The sequence below is a fragment of the Ricinus communis genome, chromosome 3, assembly GCF_019578655.1.
Source record: "Ricinus communis isolate WT05 ecotype wild-type chromosome 3, ASM1957865v1, whole genome shotgun sequence".
NCBI classification, from domain to species: domain Eukaryota; kingdom Viridiplantae; phylum Streptophyta; class Magnoliopsida; order Malpighiales; family Euphorbiaceae; genus Ricinus; species Ricinus communis.
In genome coordinates, this window is record NC_063258.1 from 23,797,767 (window position 1) to 23,820,247 (window position 22,481).

General features: G+C 29.9%; 3 protein-coding genes across 6 annotated transcripts; all 3 read left to right on the forward strand.

Annotated features, from left to right (window-relative positions):
* The first annotated feature begins 5,800 nt into the window (after positions 1-5,800).
* On the forward strand, positions 5,801-7,801 carry LOC8264850 (shikimate O-hydroxycinnamoyltransferase). 2 transcript variants are annotated; one of them, XM_048372395.1, is made up of 3 exons: positions 5,801-5,928; positions 6,187-6,616; positions 6,775-7,801. In XM_048372395.1, exons 2-3 carry the CDS (start codon positions 6,206-6,208, stop codon positions 7,678-7,680), a joined length of 1,317 nt encoding a protein of 438 aa, XP_048228352.1. In that variant the 5' UTR covers positions 5,801-5,928; positions 6,187-6,205; the 3' UTR covers positions 7,681-7,801. The 2 variants fall into 2 exon arrangements, with proteins under 2 accessions (XP_048228352.1, XP_048228351.1); XM_048372394.1 differs by having other exon boundaries at positions 5,926-6,051.
* Positions 7,802-11,329: 3,528 nt separating this feature from the next.
* LOC8264849 (shikimate O-hydroxycinnamoyltransferase) lies at positions 11,330-13,958 on the forward strand. 2 transcript variants are annotated; one of them, XM_048372446.1, is made up of 3 exons: positions 11,330-11,458; positions 11,622-12,046; positions 12,858-13,958. In XM_048372446.1, the coding sequence occupies exons 2-3, from the start codon at positions 11,639-11,641 to the stop codon at positions 13,740-13,742; spliced, it is 1,293 nt and encodes a 430-aa protein (XP_048228403.1). In that variant the 5' UTR covers positions 11,330-11,458; positions 11,622-11,638; the 3' UTR covers positions 13,743-13,958. The 2 variants fall into 2 exon arrangements, with proteins under 2 accessions (XP_048228403.1, XP_025014918.2); XM_025159150.2 differs by having other exon boundaries at positions 11,355-11,458; positions 11,626-12,046.
* Positions 13,959-15,213: 1,255 nt separating this feature from the next.
* LOC8264848 (probable glucan 1,3-alpha-glucosidase) lies at positions 15,214-21,945 on the forward strand. Of its 2 annotated transcripts, XM_048371751.1 has the most exons (7): positions 15,214-17,064; positions 18,584-18,857; positions 18,955-19,112; positions 19,381-19,424; positions 20,410-20,620; positions 20,727-20,933; positions 21,350-21,945. In XM_048371751.1, exons 1-7 carry the CDS (start codon positions 15,493-15,495, stop codon positions 21,719-21,721), a joined length of 2,838 nt encoding a protein of 945 aa, XP_048227708.1. In that variant the 5' UTR covers positions 15,214-15,492; the 3' UTR covers positions 21,722-21,945. The 2 variants fall into 2 exon arrangements, with proteins under 2 accessions (XP_048227708.1, XP_002529411.1); XM_002529365.3 differs by lacking the exon at positions 19,381-19,424 and having other exon boundaries at positions 15,217-17,064; positions 18,955-19,090.
* The last annotated feature ends 536 nt before the right edge of the window (positions 21,946-22,481 follow it).

A 22,481-nucleotide genomic window follows, 5' to 3' on the forward strand; every position in this document is an offset into this window, starting at 1 on the left:
GTCTCATTTTTAATAATCTCTCGGTTCACAAAAAATAATTCTTTTCTTTATCCTGTTTTAATTTTATAATTCATTTTATTTATTATTAATCTAATAAATAATTATGAAATTAATTTATGTTAATTATTGTAGATATTACTAAATATAATTAATTTTATATTTTATGGCTTTAAACTTATAATTTTTATACAAATTTTGTTAAAATATTTTAAAGAAACAATAATAATAATCAATAATATTAATTAAAAAATTTATATCTTAATCTAAATATAAATTAAAAGTAGATTATCTTATTAGAAGGAATCAATATGGATAGATGTGGGTTGAACATGGAAAGTGTGGGTATCTAAATTTATATGGGTATCCAAACTCGTATAACTATATAAATTCTTATTTATCTATTTATTGAATTAGTATCAATTTAATTATTTTTAATTAAATATTATTATTACTATAGATTTTAATTTTTTATTATTATTAATATTCAAATTTAGTAAATTATTTTAATTTTATCATTATTATTATTATTATCTATAATTTTAGTAACATCACTTTTTCTCTAGTAAAGTTCTATTTTATGATTTTTTCATATAATTATCAATTCAATACTTTAATTTCATATTATTACATTAAATTTATTTAAAAAAAGCATGCGGACTCATAAGAATTTTTTTATAAAAATATTTTATATTTTTATATTTCATATTATTTTTATAGTGATATAATTATGTACGAAAATATACCCGTTTACTTCTAGATTTTATTCTTTTTATAATATTTAAAAAGTATACAAATATCATTAAAAAAGAGGTAAAATATTTGTTAAGTTATAACTAAAATTAAAATGTTAATCGACCGACTAAAATTTAGGTATCCAAATATGCATTAGATAATTAAAATATAATTTTACTTTTAAAAATTAGAGAATAAATTATAAAATAAAAATTCTAGTGAATTCTTTCTTTTCAAAGAAACTAAAAATTTAAATTTTAATGCACCCATATGCCTAGCGATAAGTGCATATTTTAATTTTTAAGTCCGATTTTTCCTTCCTATATTTGTAATAAAAAAAGTAAAATTTAAAATAAAAAATAAATACAATACATTTAAAAATTTAGCTTCGGACTGAATCTTTTATTCGGAAATATATACCATTTTAATTTACATTTAATTAATATCTTTAAAATAATATGACAGTCTATGAAGATTTAGATTTTAAATTCCATCTAAAAATTATAAATTTCAAAAATAAATTACCACCCTTAAGATTTATTTATTTTCTTTCTTTTTTCTTTTTTATGTTTTTCTTCTTCTCCAAATTAAATACAGTGCAAGATTGGGGTTTCATGTGCTAAATATTAAATTTAGACATGACTAAGCTTCAAGTCAAATTATTAAATTTGGGAGTTTTATTTATACGACTCTTCGTTCAATTCTTTTAATTGAATTTTTTTACTCGTTTGAAAAGTTTTTTTTTTGTTTATTTCGTTTTGAAGAATAATAAAAGATAATTCAATATTTTTTTTAATTATTTTTAGAAGAGAAAAATTCTTCTTTTCATCTAACGTATGCAAATTCATCTATAATCTTATAATAATAATAATAATAATAATAATAATAATAATAAGAGATTATTTCAATCACAATCAAAACCAAGTTAACTACAAAAATGAAAAGAAAGAAAATACATTCAAGTTGGTTGATAAAAGGACAAAGAAATAATGTCTAGGGCACCTTTTTCCTCTATGCTTGATATGAATACATAAATATTAATATTATAAAAATATTTTATTATTATTTATATAAATTTATTTAATATTATATAATTATAATCTATAAAATTATAAACTTTATGTAATATATGTATATAGTATTTACGATTGCTGAATCCTTCTGCCATATTGTTATGTGATTCAACCACTTTCAATAATGTGGGTCAAGTTAGCTTTGAAATGCTAAAACCATTATGTGTATAGAAATAAGATTTAACTCGGCCCTTAAACTCATTTCTCAAACTTTGATTCTGCATTTTCTTTTATCCATACTCAACCCTTTTTACCTCAAAATTTAGTATTTTTAGATCAATTTAACCAGTATTTATTAAGAAGAGAAGGATGAGTTGCATTTCGTAAGATAAGTGTGTGACAATCTGGTTTGGAGAAGCGGTCCGACAAGGCCGAAAAATGGACGATAGTACATGAATGAATCGAATTACACATCGAAATGAAATGAGAATGGTTGATAACATATATGTAAAGAGTTTGAACTAATAATATAAAACGCTTTTTGGTTGTTTTGGCTGTAGAGTTGTAGGAACTCCAGAGTTAAACGTGTATAGTTTAGAAAAATTTTAGGATGGGAGACCTCCTGAAAAGTTCTTGAATCCACCAAAGAGATAAAATTGTGAGGCCGGTGGAGGCCAAAACGGACAATATCTCGTATGATATAATTCAATTGTTAGAAAGTGTGTAAATTAAACTATAAAATAAAAATTATTTTATATTAAATTTATTGAATGAATAATTAACTTTATGATAAATAAATTAATAAATAAAGAAATGTCTAAAACATTAAATGCTATAAATACAACACCAGTACCATCAACAGCACCACTGCTGCAGCGGCAGTGGAAGACAAGAGTATGAATTTGGTTAACCTACCTGAACTAAATTGAATTTTATTAGTAATCAGAATCTCTAGAATCTTTTTAAATATTAATCCAACCGAATCCGATTACCTGAAAAAATCAAATATATAATCGAGCCGAAATAAACAAATGAGAAGATAGATTCAATAGTGTTTTTATTTCTTTTCAATTTGGAATATATATATATTTTGTTTTTAATTTAGCTAAGAATGTATTTAAATAGTAAAAAGAGAGAAATGTATTTATGATTAAAATAATTAAATCGGTTCAATTATTTTATCGAATATAAAAAATTAAATATGTTGTGTATAATTCATGCAAGCTAAGTTAAAAAGGGTAAGACTCAACTTAAAGGATGAGTTTATGAGCTAAATCGAACGTTATTTTTTAACTTATTATTTTTTTCCTTAATATATTATTGAGATTTAAATAGTTAATTACATATTTTATTATTAAAAAGAAAACACATAGGATAATACATGCATAAATTCCACGATAGCCACACAAGTCAAACTCAAATATACAATCAAATTATTATACATAGCATCAACCGTATAAAGGGGGTGATAGATAAATTTACTGAAAGAATCTTGTAATTAATGTTATTAAAATTGATTAATTTAATTTTTTATTAATTTAATATAATTTTAATAAGAAATATAATAAATAAAAGTATATAATAACAAAATTATATAGAAATATAACACTAAAAGATTATAAAACATTTATATTAAAGATATTGAACTCTTAGTTAAAGAAAAAGATGTAGTAGGGGCTACATCAATAGTAACATTTAATATCTTCTCAATCTTTAATTTTATTATTTTTTTCATTTTGGTCTGAAATTGAAAAATATTTTTAATTTGATATAATATCTCTTATAAATGTAGTATTTACAAATTCATGGATGAACTGCATTTTATACTTTGTATTATGGGACAACCGTAAAAAACAAATGAATGAAAAAAAATAATAATATTTGATTAAATAATTATATTTTTATATAATGATTAAAATAATTATTAGATAAATAAATAAAGAAAATGTTTAATGTAAACCATACAAATTAAGGTAAAACAAAGAAAAACGAAAACTAGAAAAAATAGTAGATGCAGAATAAATAGAGGAGCAAAATAGTAATAACAATATGTTAATTTATATAAATAAATAGTAATAGTATAAAAGATAAATTTATCCACAAAATATTTCATTATATTAAACTAGCAATAAAATTTACGTGTATGATTGGGGTACATGAAAATTTAGACTTTCTTATATATTAAACTTATATTAAATTAATATGATTTTATTAATGTACTAAATTAAAATTTTTAATTTTCTTCAATATACAAGTAATTAAATTTATTTTTATAACCTTTTAATAAATTTAATTGTGACAAATCAAAATAGTTGTAATTATACGATTATATTCATATAAATAAAAATTCAGTAAATACAAGATAAATATATGGATGTAAATATATTAATACAAAAAGTAAAATATATTTTAATCTATTACAATACTTTTTGAGATAAAGACATACTTTTATAAAAATAATTAGTACTAAATATTGTTTTCTAAACATTATTCTTTTTGGTTAGTTGATTATAATGTCTTTTGTGTGATTATGGTTCTTAGTTGAATCCATAGTAGATTCTTGATGAGATGATTAATTTTGCATATATCTATACATATATATTAGTTTTTGAACTAAGATTTTTTTAATATATTAAATTTTTATTTTTATATGTGTAATTATCTTAGACATATAGAATTTGAGCTTATGTGTAATTTTATAATTTTATCTATTAATTTATTAACTAATAAATTATATTTCTAATTAAACACTGACTTTAATTTTAAAAAATAACATATTAATTATATTTAATATTATATTAATTAATAAATAATCTCTTAATCAGATAATAATCTAGTTCTATGCTAAGAAATAATATATTAATTATATTTTAATATTATATTAACTAATAAATTAATTTTTAATTAAATAATTATTTTAATTTAAAAAATAATATTTTAAATTATATTTTAATATTTTATTCAATAATAAATTAATTCTTTAACTATATAATAAATTATTAATCTTAAAAAATCGTAATATTAATTATTATTGATAGTATTATTTTATATAATACTAAAATTAATTAATAAATATTTTTAATATAATTTTATATTGTTGCACTAATAAAATTTTAAATTTAATTAAAAATTAATGACATTTAAAAGTAGTTAATTTGCGATTATTTTCTAAAATATTATAAATCAGTATTAAGTATTAAATTTTTTAAATTTTATTTATAAAGTTTATTTTATAATCAAACTAATTATAATTGTCCTGCAACGCACGGATATACAACTAGTTAATATTAAATTTTACAACATTTCTTTTCTAATGTTTTTCTCTATAGAATCTCAAAAAGAAAATCTCACTTTTGAAAATATGACCCGTGATTTAATTTGATTTTAGCTATTAGATCAGTTATTGAATTAAGATGCTGAAGAAAATTATAGGGAAAAAAAAAAAAGAAAAAAATAAAGAAGAAGAAGAAAAAGACAAATCACTTACAAGAAAAGTAATTTATAAAAATGAAAATGGAGGGAAGGCGGAATACTTTTTCCAGATTTCTCTTTATGTTTTTAGAAAGTTTATCTTATTTATAAAAAGTTTTCTAATAATAATTTTAATTGCAAATTTATTTTATTAGTTTTTACTAATCATAATTGACTTTTCTAATAATTTTTGTAATTGTGAATTTATGAATATTCTCAGTCATAGTCTAATGATAAATATATTTTTTAACTTTATATAGTTTGAGATATATATTTATTATTAAATTTACAAATAAAAAATGTTAGACTGACAACAAAAAATAAAATGAGATGTTATTTTATTTATTTTTTTCAAATATGACGCAGTGGTAGAATTTGACAGGCTGGTGCACAACTTTCACTCATTTAATTCGATACAGATTGCATATACTTTCCTTATCTATAAATTTAATAGTTCTTATCTATACAGGCTATATATGATGCAATAAATATGAAAAATAATTTAAATATATAAATATTTTATATTTTAATAAATAAATAAATAAAAATATTTATATAATTATTTAAAAATAATTAATATATATAAGACAAGAAATCAAATTGCACCTCCAATTTTTTCTGTCAGTATCGTTTTCACCTTCTCGCCCAGCTTTCAAGTAACTATTTTTCCCACAAACATTTCCTAGTTCATCTGTCTTGGTGCTCCCAAAGGGTCTGTCTCAGATTTCCCTTTTTCCTTTTTGGCATCTTGAATTCTACCATACAAATTACACTTTTGTTTTATATCATATTACACTAGTTTAGATCATCTCCATTTGCATCATTTCGTATATATGTAAGTTAAAATGGCCTTTCATCAACATTTACATATGTGCATACAAAAATAACAAGTTCATTATCATGTAGTGCATCTAGCTGTTCATCATTCTTACAAGAATTTTGATTGTCTTGAACACATGTATATATATAGGTGATAATAAAGCAGGAAGATGAAGATTAAGACGAAGGAATCAACTATGGTGTACCCAATGGAAGATACTCCAAGTGAGCATATATGGCTCTCAAATTTAGACCTTCTGCAATCAAGAAGCCACCTTCCTTCAGCATACCTTTACAAGCCAAATGGTTCTTCAGGTTTCTTTGAAACTAAAGTGCTTAAAGAAGCATTAAGCAAAGTTCTTGTTCCATTCTACCCTGTTGCTGGAAGGCTGGGGAAAGATGAAAAGGGTAGGCTTGAAATACACTGCAGTAGTGACAAAGGAGTTCTTTTTACAGAAGCTGAAGCAGATTCAGCCATGGATGAGCTTGGAGACTTCTTGCGTGATGATGTTCTTCGTTTTCTTGTTCCAAAAGTTGATTATTCTAATGCCATAGATTCTTACCCGCTACTTGTTTTACAGGTACAACTGTTTATTTATTACTCTTAACTTTATTGTCATTAAGTATTATTAGGTCCTTTTTCTCACAAAAATACGGCCGGAATTATTTTTACTTCTGTCACTCAAAAATTGGACATTTGACCCATTATTACTCCTAAACTTTTTTTTAATTGCCTCAGGTGACAACATTCACTTGTGGTGGAGTTTCTCTTGGAGTTGGGTGGCATCATACCCTAGCAGATGGTTACTCTGCCCTCCATTTCACAATGTCATGGTCCAGCATTGCCCGAGGCCTCCCCATCAGTATCCCACCGTTCCATGACCGGACTGTTCTCCGCTGCCGTGACCCACCAGCCCCTGTATTCCCCCACATTGAATACGATGAGCCGCCTGCTTTATACATTTCTCCGCAAGATCAGAAAGAAAACCAACTGGGCTCTAGTAATTATTTGGAAACTCTTAAGATCACAGCCGATCAACTCGAGACCCTCAAAGCTAAAGTTAAAAGCAAGGACGACAAAACTAAATATAGCACCTATGAGATCCTGACCGCACACATATGGCGATGTGCTTGCAAAGCTCGAGGTTTGTCAGATGATCAAGAAACCAAATTATATATATCAGTTGATGGTCGGACCAGATTCAGTCCTCCACTACCATCCGGGTTCTTTGGCAATGTAGTTTTCCATGCAACGCCAATTGCTTTATGCGGAGAAGTGGCGTCAGAGCCATTAGTAGACACTGCGGGAAGAGTTAACAAGACGATAAAGAGGATGGATGATGAGTATTTAAGATCGGCTATTGATTACTTGGAAGAAATTGGTGACCCTACGAGAGTGTCAGAAAGAGTTATGAAGACCGGCGGCAAGTGCCCAAATCTCAAGATTGTAAGTTGGGCGCGGATGCCATTTCTTGAAGCTCATGATTTTGGGTGGGGGAAGCCAATATCCATGAGAGCTGCAAACCCTTCGGAAGGGAAAGGACACATAATTTCATGTCCAAGTGGTGATGAAAATTTAGTATTGGCAATATGCTTAGGAACCCATCAAATGCCAGCCTTCAAAAAGTTGTTTTATGAATTCTGATAATTTTTATGAATTCTGATAATTTCTATTAGTCTTTTCTATTTTTTGGCAGCATCTTGAACTGAGATTGTGCTACAAGGCATTTCTACTTATTTTTATCAATACTCTCCTTTTCTTTATACATTTTGGCCCTATATGAGTAGGATATAATGGAATCGTTGTTGCATTATATATTATTGGGACAAGTAAAAATAAATAAAATCGTGATAAAAAAAATATTTTCTATTAAAAGTTTTGATTTATAAGAATTTAATTAAATTTACTTCGATCAGCTATCATTATCAAGTTATTGATCCGATAAAATCGATTAAACGGTTAAATAATAAAATTTTAAATTATTAAGGTCTAAATTTATATTATTAAATATAAAAAATAAAATAATAATGACCGATTAAAATGAAAGTGGCTAAATTCTTATAACTATACTTTTCAATAATGAAATATATATTTTTATCATAATTTTTAAGTATGTATATATTTTTATTGAAAAAAACTATACAGTAAATTATTAACTTGTAACTCGACCTAAACGGGGCAAGGGATATTCACCGCGCTACTAGTGATGGGACAGAAATAGATTTAAGTCACTGTATCTGTCTCTGCCCCACATGATTCGTCTCGAACTATAGTCAAAATATTTATATTTATTTATATATTTTATTTAAAAAATATAATTTTTTTAAATATAATAAAATATTATTTAAATCTAGATTTTATTAAAATATTAAATAAATATATTTAATAAATTAATAAAAATACTTTTTTAATATAAAAATATATAAAATAAATATAACAGCTATTACTCCGAACATAACCCGACTCCGCTTTAAATTATTATTTTTTCCATACCTACCCAAATCTTTGATGGAGCGGAAGGCCAAACCCGCTCTAAATCCGCCGAATTGCAATACCTAATTTACATCCTTCAAGATGTTGAGGACCAGAGGGAGAGATTTGCTCAATTGTTGATTGGACAGCTATATTTCTCTTTCTTCCTACGATGCTGCTGACTGTATACAAGCAAGAATCTGTACTCTAGATTTTCCCAATAGATACGAAAGAGACCTAATAATCTAGAACACTCCGAATAGACTTTTAATGTTCTTACCTAAATTTTTAAAATTTGTGAAATTATATTTAAATTTAAGTTTCTTTTTATAAAATCACTCTAATAATAATTTTTAAGTTAAAATATTATTACTATACAGTAAAATAATAAAATTTTAATTATTTATCATTGCATTGTACATAAATTTAATTATAAAATTAAATTTACAAATAAAATATAATAAAATTTTCAATATTTATACTTATTCATAGCGCTATATAAATTAAAATTATAAATATAATTTAATATTACTATTTTTTGAAATTATAAATTATTATATAATTAAAAAATTAATTTATTATTGAATATAATATTAAAATATAATTAAAAATATAAAATTATTAGAATTAGAATCATTATCTAATTAGAAAATTAATTTATTAGTTAATATAATATTAAAATATAATTAATATATTATTTTTTATGATTAGAATTATTATTTAATTAAAAATATAATTTAATATTTAATAAATTAATAGAAAATAACCAGAGACATAAATTTGAATTTTATATGTTAAAATAAAAATACTTGTCAAAATAAAAATTTATATCAAAATATAGACACACAAATCTAAAAGTCTACATGTATTACAAATTAATATATACATTCAATTGAATCACAAACTGAATTGGTTCTCATAAAAACATAATTTCAGTCTTTTTCGAATCCATTATAATTAAATAAAGAAAGAATTTATTTACTCTTAGTATTTGGTTAGTATTTAATCCTTTCATGTCTGAGGGATTATTAAGCATGCCAAAAGCTGATGACCCAAATAAGTACAATAAATATAAAATGTACGACCATTTGATTTTTAATTTAGATGATTGTGCCGGTAATAAATGGATCTAAATTATCTTGGATTCTTCTTTAAGTTGATGCAGTTTTACCAAATCGAACATCCAGAGCTTACTAATGAGCTAAGAATGTAAAATTGACCTGTGGACATGCAAATATGAGCTGTAAATATGTAATTAATGAGTTGGAAATATAAAATGAAATTTAAAGAATAAAGCTAAGAGATAAATTACCGTAAGCTAAAATCGATGATGTGATATGTAAGCTAAGGAACTTAATTGCTATAGATAAATATTAAAATAGTAACCGAAAACTTTCAGAAATTTAATTATATAAAGTAATTGATTTGCAGAATGTAATTGAATGCTGAAAAACACTTGAAAGCTTTGAACATTCTGTAAACTAAAACTGAGAATTACTTAACTAGATTAAGAAATGCTTTTCTAATCTAAAAATTATTGTCTAATTTACTGATAACTTTCTAATTTAAGGGTAAAAATAAAATATTTTTAAATGATAATATAACATTAGGGTTAAATAGTAAAGTTTGGTCTAATATATTAACTTAGTACCTATATTTTATTATATTAAAACTTCATTGAGTTTTAATAAAATAAATAACTACCACTTCCGTATTAGTTGAATGACTAAACTGATAATTTAACTTTATAATTTGATCCTTAAATTTATCATCAAGTATCAAACTTGTCCAAAATTAATTTTATTATCAAATTAGAATAAATATTTTCTTTAGCATAAATTAATTTTAGTGTCTAACTAAAATAATAAATTTAATATTCTTTTATTTATTTTATATCATTTTTTAGCATAATTTAATTTTTTAAAAATAAATTAAAACACTTATTTTTTATTTAATATTATTAAATTACTATGTAGTTTAACTTTAATTTTTTTAAATAAAATAAATAATTAAAATTTGTAATTTTTATTAAATATTAAAATTAAATTAAATTAAAAATAAAAATTGTACTCTAATCACATGCATCTTTCGTAATGTTTAAGCACTTTTAAATATTATTCCACCCGAACCGAGACCGAATCTAAGTCGGGGCAGGTTGCTCTCACTAATTCCTTATAATTAATATGAATATTTTGGTGGATGGCTGTGCCTTTGATTCAGCATTTACGCAGCATCCTTCAAGCCATGATTTAGGACCACAGGCTTTCCTTTCATTTGTCCTACATTTCATTTTCCTTTAAGAAAAAAAAGAAAACATGAGAACCAAAATCCATGTTGTCAAATATAGTATACGCACACTGTTGTATGTCAATTATTATTGACCAATGGAATTTTGATCTTCCAAAAAGCAGCCACGTAGACTGCATCACCACCATATGCACCACCAACTCTCAAACAATAATCATTATTAAATAATATAGTTGGTGATGTAATTAGTTAATTTTTTTTTCCTATATTGTAATACATATTATAAATTAATTAATTTTTGAGATTATATTATAAATTCCCCTTTATTTTCTAATTATAATGGTGATTTTCCTTTTTGTATATTTCTCAGAAATTAAATTACATAAATCTAACAAAATATAATAATTAATAAAAATTGTCAAAATAAATAAATAATAATAAGCTACCACCTTCAAACTGTCCCAGTTCAATAAATAAATATAAAAGAACTGTCCCCTTTTATCATAAGTATTTTTGTCCCCATGTCAATAAATATTTTCTTATCTATTTTATCTTTTTAAACTTTCCTAGCTTTATAAATATCCAAACAGCTCCTCAACATTCAATCGTACATATTTGCAAAAAAGGGAAATACCCAGAGACTTCCATTCTGAATCTTATCAATTTTAGTAGCCATCCATTTCTGATCTCCCCAGTTCGTTAGGTACCTACTAATGACTTCTTCTTTTTTTTTTTTTTTTTGTCAAATTTTATTTTGATAAACATGTTTTGTTATTTCACTAACGACCATAATAATTCTATACTAATAAAGGGTTCCGAGTAATTTAAATAAGATTTTATTATATTTTTTGTGCATGAATTTCTAGACAGGAATATTGGCAGGATGAAGATCATCGTAAAGGAGTCTACTGTGATACGCCCAGCTGAAGATTTGCCAAGCCAATGCCTATGGCTTTCTAACTTAGACCTATTGCACGAAAGGAACAATGTGCCTACTGTGTACCTCTACAGGTCGAATGATTCTTGCAATTCTTTTGATGCCAATGTGCTCAAGGTGGCAATGAGGAAAGTTCTTGTAGAGTTTTACCCTGTGGCAGGGAGATTGGGAAAGGATGACAATGGAAGACTCCAAATAAACTGTAACAATGAAGGAGTGTTGTTTATAGAGGCTGAAACTGACTCTTCCATGGATGATCTTGGTGATGTAATGGTTAATTTGAAGATTCCACAGCTCATTCCAACCCTTGATTTTTCAAATGGCATCTCTTCTTTCCCACTTTTTGTTGTGCAGGTACAAGCATATTATTTATAGAGCGACAATATGAATCAATTGGATAATAACATATGATTTTATTTATTAATTATTGCATTTCTATTAGTTGAATTATTTATTTCCATTAACAAATTCTGATTAAATTTAATAAATAAAATACAATAATTAATAAATAATGTCACATATTATTATGCAATTATTTCAGTCTGCGAATGACGTGGTAGATTGTCTATTTAAAATTTCTCATTATTTATATAGTATTTTACATTTATTCTAATGAATTAATACTTTCAAAAAAATCTCATACCAATACCTATTCGATAAGTTCTTTTCGTCTTTCTAAAATGTTAAAGTTAAGACAATTTGAAAATAAAAATAGTATATTACATTCATTATTTTGAAAAGCAAATTAATAATCGAATCGTTAAAAATTCATTAACTGATTCAGCAGGTCGAATCAGTTAGACCGATAGTCCGATTAATTCAATTAGTAAATTTGGTCAAATTAGTTTAAATCCTTAAAATCTATTAGACTAGATTGGCTACTAAATTTCAATTTAACTGATTGAATGGACATGTCTTGATTTTTATAACATTATGCCTAGGTTAATTTTAGATTGGTTACAATGACTTTTTAATATTTTTATGTATTTATTGAATAAGAATTATAAAATATTATATTAATTTACATAAAATGCTTTTTTTTTTTTGAAAAAATATTTTTAAATAAATATAAATATTAAAAGGTAATCGTAACTAGTAGACTTTAAAATTCACCTAATTACTGTAATAATGTCATTGTAAAAAACAGCTCCGTTAATTCTTGCAGGCAACCACATTTACATGTGGTGGAGTGTCCCTAGGAATTCGATTTCATCACGTACTAGCAGATGGTTCGGCTGCCCTCTATTTCATCAACACATGGTGTGACGTAGCTCGAGGGCTCTCCATTAACGTTTCACCAATGATTGATCGAACCATTCTTCGTAGCCAAGACCCACCGAACCCTAAATTCCAACATCTGGAATTTGGTAAACCACTTACTCTTAATACCAATTCCACCAAAAACCAAACAAATTCTATTGAAATCCTTAAGTTCACGCCTGATCAACTTAACACCTTAAAGACTAAAGTGAACAGCAACAGCAAAGATGGCAGGACCAAGTACAGCAGCTATGAAATCCTGACTGCACATATATGGCGCTGCACATGCAGAGCTCGTAACTTAGCTGATGATCAAGCAACAAAGTTATACATATCAGTCGATGGTAGGTCAAGATTACAGCCTCAACTTCCGCATAGCTACTTTGGCAATGTAACGTTCCCTACTACATCAATCGCATTATGTGGTGACCTATTGTCAGAGCCACTAATGGCTACCGCAGAAAGGATCAGAAAGGCAATAAGAAGGATGGACGATGAGTATTTAAGGTCGGCTGTTGATTACTTGCAAGTACTAGACGACTTGACACCAGTTATGAGAGGGCCTGACGCCTGTAGGTGCCCCAACCTGCATATTATTAGCTGGATGTGGCTGCCCTTTTATGAGGCTGATTTTGGGATGGGAAAACCAATATATGTAAGGCCTGCGAACCCACTTGAAGGCAAGGGATACGTCATACCAACTCCAGGTGATGATAGGAACTGGGCATTGTCCATATGCCTGGAGACAGATCACATGCACTCCTTTCAAAAGCTGTTTTATGATTTCTGATACCAGGGAACAGCCCTAGCTAGCTAAGCTATCTTCTTTTATCTTTTTCCTTTTCATGGCCTTATTGCTCCTTGGAAGCCATGTTGTTTTTGTTTTGTTTTGTTTTGTTTCTAGTTTATTTTTTCAGCTTATGTCTTGGTCGCTGTTGGCATATTTTATTTATATAACCTTGTCATGGGTGGTGAAGACCACAATGTCATTTGCTTTTGGTGTTAATAGTCTTGTTTCTGATCCTTCTGATTCACTTGCAAATGCATGCCTAGCTAGCACAATTGATGAGAATATAAGGAGCCAAGAACAAAATAACAATTGATGAACCCAACCCTTTGGAAGATAGATCCAAAATTCAAAACTTTCCCTTAGGCAGCTCCAAAGTTAGTTTCAAAGCAAGCTTAAGTAATTTTTTAATTAATGAGACTGATTGAAATATAACTTCAAGTCTCACAATCCTCAATACCACTAAGCTAAAAACCAAAGGTGTATATATATATATATAGTATATATATATATATATATATATTAATTGTATTAACATGCTGAGCTTTATGGTAAAGTTGGTTTTTCCCGTCAGTTTATCATTGTTAATAATATTGAAATTTGTGAACAATTTTATGGCCTTTGTAATGGATAATTAACTATGCCAATCATATATATGATCCATAATAAATCCAATATTAGTGCTATTAATTAATAACGTTAATAACGAAAGTAATTATGTCTTCAAGAACTTAACACTATAATTCAAGATATATATAAATGGTCTATAAAAATAAATAAAAGTCGCATGACATTTATGTTATCTATCATATAATATTAAATTAAGAGGTAGGAATATGATTCATCACATCTAATAAGAGAATGACATGTATGTATAAATGTTTTATACTTTAATATTGGATAATTAACAAATATTTCATCATTTAAGACTACTGAATATGTGTTAATTTAGTGTATAGGTAGAAACATGCACCAAGTCTGCACAAAAATTTTCTTATAAAAAATGAGTATTTCTATATGAAACTATGGCAAAATGAATTAATTTTACATGCTTTATTAACGGTTACTCCTATCAAATCTTTATGTAATTGACTCTCCTCGGCAGAACCTTTTTTTCTTTTCCAATTCATTCTGTTCATTTGGCTGCGCAACATAGATACCCAAGTTAATCAAATAGTTCATAATTAGCATGCTTCAAATTTTGATGATAGATTAGTTCAGATGCTACAAATAACACCCAATATAGTTAGCCCTAAAATAAACATATCTTTGGGGTAAAAGGGAAATGCCATAGCTGGAGAAAAAAAGAAAAAGAAAAAGGAATGATAATATCTTTCTTTTAAATGTCTGTAAATAAAATAGAAACCTCGGGCCTAAGAAATGAAAATGTCCAGACGTTTTAAAGGCAATGAGCCCATTTCAATAAACCCAACAGAATCTCTATATAAATTTTTCCCTGCCAGCAGGCCTGGTTCTCCTTGGGCTCCGGCGGGGTTCGGGACAGGCCCACCGGGCTTACTCCTAAGAAACCTCCCCACTCAGGCCTGGCCCGGCTTGGCGCAGTCCGCCTTAAATAAAAAGAAATAATATATTTGTCTATATTTAATTTAAATACATAAAACCCTCTCGTTTTGAGAGATATGGAAATTCTCCGGTCTTGCTGATAGAGATTGATTAGCAGTGGTGGCAATAGGCATCAATAATCTCCATTTATAGGGGTTTGCCGTTAAAGTATGATCTGGTTTTCATCGAAATGAAGGGATTTCTTTATTTATTTGTTGTTTTCCTTATTTTTCTCTGCTTCCAAACAGTCTTTTCCTGGAAAAAAGACGAGTTCAGAAACTGCAACCAAACCCCATTCTGCAAACGAGCTCGCTCCCGTAAACCCGGGGAGTCTTCCCTAATCGCCCATGATGTCACCATCTCCGATGGTGACGTCACTGCCAAACTCCTCCCCAAACAACAATCAGATCAAGATCAAGATCATGATCAAATTAAGGCGTTGAGTCTCACTCTCTCGATCTATCAAGATGGCATCATGCGTCTCAAAATTGATGAGGCGGACCCTCAGAAGAAAAGACGCTTCCAAGTTCCCGACGTGATCGTCTCAGAATTTGAGGAAAAGAAGCTCTGGCTCCAGAGGGTTTCAACTGAAACATTCCACGGTGGTGATGCTTCAGTGGTATACTTATCAGATGGCTATGAGGTCGTTCTTGTTCATGATCCGTTTGAGGTATTTGTTCGCGAGAAAAACTCTAAAGATGCCCGTGTGGTCTCTTTGAATTCTCATCAGTTGTTTGATTTTGAGCAATTGAGAGATAAAAAGGAAGGCGATGATTGGGAGGAGAGATTTAGGAGTCACACAGATACTAGACCATACGGTCCACAATCCATTAGCTTTGATGTGTCGTTTTACGGCGCTGATTTCGTGTCAGGGATACCGGAGCATGCCACAAGCCTCGCCTTGAAGCCTACCAGAGGCCCTGGAGTTGAATTCTCTGAGCCTTACAGATTGTTTAATTTGGATGTTTTTGAGTACTTACATGAGTCTCCCTTCGGCCTGTATGGGTCAATTCCATTTATGATTGGACATGGTAAGAGTGGAAGAAGCTCAGGATTCTTCTGGTTGAATGCTGCCGAAATGCAGATTGATGTCTTAGGAGATGGATGGGATGCTGAGTCTGGGATTTCTCTGCCTTCTAAGCAGAGCAGAATTGATACATTTTGGATGAGTGAGGCTGGCATTGTGGATGCCTTCTTCTTTGTGGGTCCTGGTGGGCCTAAGGATGTTGTGAATCAATACACTAGTGTCACTGGAAAGCCTTCGATGCCGCAGCTTTTCTCCACTGCTTATCATCAGTGTAGATGGAATTACAGGGATGAGGAGGATGTTGAGAATGTGGATTCCAAATTCGATGAGCATGATATTCCTTATGATGTTTTGTGGCTTGATATTGAGCACACTGATGGTAAGAAGTACTTCACTTGGGATTCAGTATTGTTTCCTCATCCGGAGGATATGCAAAGGAAGTTGGCTGCTAAGGGGAGGCATATGGTAACTATTGTCGACCCTCATGTTAAGCGGGATGATTCTTTCTTTTTGCACAAGCAAGCTACAGAGAAGGGATACTATGTGAAGGATGCAAATGGAAATGATTATGATGGGTGGTGCTGGCCTGGTTCATCTTCCTACTTAGATATGTTGAATCCAGAGATAAGGTCATGGTGGGGTGACAAGTTCTCCTACAACGAGTATGTGGGTTCAACCTCTTCGTTGTATATTTGGAATGATATGAATGAGCCTTCTGTGTTCAATGGTCCAGAGGTATGCTCCTTGGTTATTATTATCATTATTATGAATTTTATTTCTTTCTTCTCTAGAATAGTTTGTGATAAAAAATTCTTAGAGATGCCTTTTGCTTACTTGGGAAATTCATGATTATATGATTACAAGTATCCATGTAGTCTTTCCTTTGATTATTAGCTTAACATCGGTAGCCTTCTGTGTGAATAATTCTTAATTTCTATCGGAACGCCCTTTCACTTCTTTTAATACGATAATGCTTAATGACTTCTTAGAACATTGATCTTCCAGGAGCTTTCATTGCCGAACATGTCATTTTTATTAAAACAATATCACATACCTTCAATGTGAAGCTGTTGCATCGTTTTAGAGATCTCCATGATGTGGTTATCACTAGGGTTGCAGGTTATAATTGCACATCAAAATGGTAATGAATTAAAAGTATGAATATATAGAAAATAAAGAAACAAGTGCCGAGAGATAAAATTTACACCAGGATTAATTCTTTACACCAAGTCCTTGACAACCACCTAATAGCTTACCAAGGTTTGATTATGTAGGCAGGATTTAGATCCTCTCATGTTGATACTGAACATGACCTATCATGTTTTACAATCTCCACTCTTAAATTTCAATCAAATGGTTGAAATTTTATCAAAAATAGAATTTAAAATTCGTGCAATAGGTAGTTATTTATCTTAACCATTGATTTTGAACTTAATAGTTAAAACTATACCAACATGGTATGTCATGTTATCTGTAATATAAGAGGATCTCAATCCATGTTGGGATCACTATTAGGACCCCCAGCTATATACTTATAATAGCTTACAGAAACAAGTTATTACAGTGTTTAGAGGGCTGAACAACTAGCAGCTACTTGAATAGCTGAACTAAATGCTTCCTAAGATCCCATTCCGAGATTATATGTATTGCTATGGACTTAGCTGGCTACTACAAGCTCAACTTGTTGGGGAGACATTATGCTTGCTTGCCAGAATATAAAAGCATCAGAATATCTGGAGTTTAAATAGTCCAGCAGCAGCACTTTTCATTGTATCTTCTGGAGCTAAAATATGCAGGATTAATTCTCTTAATGCCTGGTTAGCTAAGTTTGACCACTTAATAGGCCCTTCACCTCAATAGTTGCACATGATTTTTGTATGTAATCTTGGTAGTGGCTATAACTATATTGTTTTGGTGGCGCAATTGATGCAATACGAAGTGATTCGAGTTATCATTTAGAATAATGAGTCTGATGTTTGCTTCATCGAGTTATAGGTAGTCCATATAAAGGTGGGGGCCTAAAGATCTATCTCATAAATATGTTATTTCTTGACTAATGGAAGGATTGAAGGTAATTGGTTTTAAATTTTGGGGGACTTCATGATGCAAGTTAAGCAACGGGTAGGACTTGACTGCAAAATATGTCTGTCCTTAAGGTTGCTTTTCTGTTTATTCTTAACTTTCACTATAGAATTTCTAATTGTACAAGGGGAAACAAAGGGTCAAAAGGAACTGAACTAACTACTTTGATCAGGTAACAATGCCACGAGATGCTTTGCATTATGGAGGCATTGAACACCGGGAGTTGCATAATTCCTATGGGTATTATTTCCACATGGCAACATCTGATGGGCTTCTAAAGCGTGGAGATGGCAAGAACAGGCCCTTTGTTTTGTCAAGAGCATTCTTTGCTGGAAGTCAAAGGTATGGAGCTGTTTGGACTGGAGACAACACTGCTGAATGGGATCACTTAAGGGTCTCCGTTCCAATGATTCTGACACTTGGTATCTCTGGAATGTCATTCTCTGGTAAGTATAATATCTTTGTTTTGATACTGATCTCCAGCACCACTTTTCTTAGACGGTCATAGCTGACCATTTTTATTCCCTTACTCTTCCTCTTTAGGTGCGGATGTTGGTGGATTTTTTGGGAATCCAGAGCCTGAGTTACTAGTTCGCTGGTATCAACTTGGTGCTTACTATCCTTTCTTTCGAGCTCATGCACATCAAGACACTAAGAGAAGAGAACCGTGGCTGTTTGGGTACATATTGTCTATCTCTCAAGTAATCACTACATAGTTATAGATTGTTCTTTATGCTTGTGAGTGCACGCACACTAGATCTCCTTTCTGAGTTTCACTGCCTTATGTAATGCATATGTAGCCTTCTTATTCAGTTGGTTTTGATTAATCTTTATTTCACATATAAACCTATTAGGGAGTAGAATTTGCTGTTTTGCACTATAGAAGTTGTTATGTGAATGAATATGACAAAGTAAAAGAAGTGATTGGTTAACATCTGAAATGGTGATTTGCGTTACATGTGAGGCCAGGCATGGTCGCCCTTCAATGACTTAGAGGCAGCATCCCTAATGAGGTGGGTGCCTTATTCTCAAAGAGCAAGGCAAGCGCCTGGGTGTACCTAGTCTGTAGCTGTTTCTTTTCCCTTTTTTACTTTTAAGTTTTATGTCATCTGCAAATCTCCAATACTGGTCCAACTGTGCAAATGAGCTTACTGGAATCTCTTTCAAATTTGATTGTTGGATCTTCCATATTAAATTACTGATACTGCTATGATTATCAGGCCAAGTTAATTTGTTACTTATGCCATGTTGTCTCTTAGGATTGCATTTTTTGCACTTGGTTTAGTAAAAGAGTTGTGACAAATATGGAGTTATTACTATTACTCATTGGTGATAAAATTCTAAATATTTTATGTTATTAACATGAGTAGCTCTATCATATAAGACTAGTTATCTTATTTTCATTTCTTTTGTGCCTAACCTCTCTTATGTGCATTTAAGCCTCCGCTAGCACCCTTTTGCGCCTTTAAATCATTCAAGCCCCTATACTTTTCATATATTGTCTATTGATCCCTTAGACCTTCATTTATATACATTAAGGACTCTTTTAACGCCAGTTCTATTTGTGTTACAAAATTATTTTTCTTTTATAAAGGAAAAGAAAAGTTTAGGGCTCTGTGTCACCAAACCAGAGTTCAGGGGCTCAGTAACCAAAATTTAAAAAATTCAGGCGCTCAAAAATGGGTTTTGCCAATTATTAAGCGTAATACTATGTTTTCTTTTTTTTTTTTTGGTGGAATGTTGAGCCCATCTGATATTCTCTAAGGTCTTGAGCCCTTGGAATGCGATACTCTGTAAAAAGAAGCACTAATATCTATACACGCATTAGGTAGAGGAGCAACTTAGAGATATGTTGAATATTTGTATGGTGTTGATGAGTTACTAATGAAGTTTAATTATACTTGTAACAATCTCTTATGCTTCAAAAGTCTCGTCTAGTTTTGCTGTTTTGACTATATATAATCAGTCCTGGCATCAAATGTTCTTAAATGTTTGCAGGGAGCGAAACACAGAGCTTATCAGAGAGGCCATACATGTTCGTTACATGTTGCTCCCTTATTTCTACACATTATTCAGAGAAGCAAATGCAAGTGGTATTCCTGTTATGCGTCCTTTGTGGATGGAGTTCCCTTCTGATGAAGCTACTTTCAACAATGATGAAGCTTTCATGGTGGGAAGCAGTCTTCTAGTGCAAGGAATCTACACTGAGGTGCTACTAGAACCATATGCTTTTATTTGTTCTATATCAATTTTGAGCACTTCTCTCTTTGCTTTTTTTCCTCTTAATTTTAACATTCATAATTTATTTCTACCAGCGAGCTAAGCATGCAACTGTCTACTTGCCTGGGAAAGAATCTTGGTATGATTTTAAAACTGGAACTGCATTTAAGGGAGGTAAAACTCACAAGCTGGAGGTTTCAGAAGAGAGTGTTCCTGCTTTCCAAAGGGCTGGAACTATTTTACCACGGAAAGACCGGTACCGTAGAAGCTCCACGCAGATGGTCAATGATCCTTATACTCTGGTATGTAATTGACATCTGATAACTTTAGGAAATGCTCATCTCAGTGCCGTACAACCTAGAGTCAGGCTTTCATAAATGTTAATATCTTACCCTAGTAATTATTTCAGCTCTTGGGCTTGGAGGTATAATGTCAATTACTTAACATGGTCATAACATGTTTTCAACAGTTAATTTTGTGATCCCTGTTTCGTTTCTCGTGATTTGTCTAATAGTTATAGCCTTAGCTGCCTATCTACAATTGTTAAACCCAAGTGCTGCTAATATTAGAAACTTAGATCCTTTGGTTAACCGTTTCCGACTCTTTAAATATCTATTTATTTTACTTCTTTTGTTCTTGGTGCCACACCAATTAACTTGGGATTAAGGCTTAGCTGAATTGAGCTGCCATTGATTCACACCTCTATCTGTCTCTGTAGGTAATAGCTCTAAACAGTTCTCAAGCAGCTGAAGGTGAACTCTATGTTGATGATGGTGAAAGTTTCGAATTTCTGCAAGGGGCCTTCATCCACCGCCGCTTTGTGTTCTCAAAAGGAAAGCTTACATCTATAAACTTAGCTCCCTCTAGCAACGTTAAGTCCCGGTTTTCTTCAAAGTGTGTCATTGAAAGAATTATACTGCTAGGATACTCTCCTGGGGCAAAAGACGCACTAATTGAACCAGCAAATCACAAGGTTGAAATTGCACCGGGGCCGCTTAGGCTTCATGGCAGTGCCGGGGGAGCTGCGGTTGTAACCATCCGGAAACCAATGGTTCACATTGCAGATGATTGGACAATAAAAATTTTGTAAGAAAACCATTCATTTAAGGTCATAAAATTTTCATTATAGGAGAGAGACTTTCCTAGTCAATTAGTAGGATGTTGTAGTCAACTGGAAGATTGAAGTTGTACTTGTATAATTTCAAGGGTAATGCTGGAACCTAAACGCTTAACTAACTTTTCATATTCAGAGCTCTTGGGTCCTGTTAGTTATGATGAATCTTCAAGTAATAGCAGCTACAGTTAAACCTTTAATTTTTCTGGGTTGGTTGAGTCGCCATGAAGAGTGTTCATTGGCCGACTGGGCTACGCATCTAAGTTTGTTCTCATGTTTGGTCATTGGAAAATATTATTTAAAGTTCAGATAACTGAACATTTTTCATATATTGGTTCCATTACCTCAAAATAGGTGCAACCACCGACAGGCCAGACGGTTCATCAGCAATGCTGTGCCATTAGAAGTCAAATATTAGTGTAGTTGGCTGGAAGAATCACAGAATTGTCTTTTCCCTTCATTTTTTTATCTTTTCCAGGCCAATTTTGCCCTTTGGAATTGTTTATCCAAAATGAGCATAAAATTTAATATAGAATTTGCAACTTTAAGATTTTTTAAAATAATTAAATATTTCATTTTTATTCTTCATTATTATCATCAGATTATATATAAATTTAAGTTATATTATATTAAATTAAATTAGAGAATTATAATTCCTATCAAAATATTAAGAAGTGAATAAGAATTTATATTATCTAAATTAAAAATATTCAAAGATGTTATCCATAAGGATAAA

Bases quoted from the DNA above. Each gene is read 5' to 3' on its own strand.
- LOC8264850 (XM_048372395.1), top strand. From the start codon at position 6,206: ATGAAGATTAAGACGAAGGAATCAACTATGGTGTACCCAATGGAAGAT. The intron at 6,617-6,774 runs GTACAACTGTTT...TAATTGCCTCAG, and splicing joins ACCCGCTACTTGTTTTACAG to GTGACAACATTCACTTGTGG.
- LOC8264849 (XM_048372446.1), top strand. From the start codon at position 11,639: ATGAAGATCATCGTAAAGGAGTCTACTGTGATACGCCCAGCTGAAGAT. The intron at 12,047-12,857 runs GTACAAGCATAT...TAATTCTTGCAG, and splicing joins TCCCACTTTTTGTTGTGCAG to GCAACCACATTTACATGTGG.
- LOC8264848 (XM_048371751.1), top strand. From the start codon at position 15,493: ATGAAGGGATTTCTTTATTTATTTGTTGTTTTCCTTATTTTTCTCTGC. The intron at 18,858-18,954 runs GTAAGTATAATA...CTTCCTCTTTAG, and splicing joins CTCTGGAATGTCATTCTCTG to GTGCGGATGTTGGTGGATTT. The intron at 19,425-20,409 runs GTGGGTGCCTTA...AAATGTTTGCAG, and splicing joins GAGGCAGCATCCCTAATGAG to GGAGCGAAACACAGAGCTTA.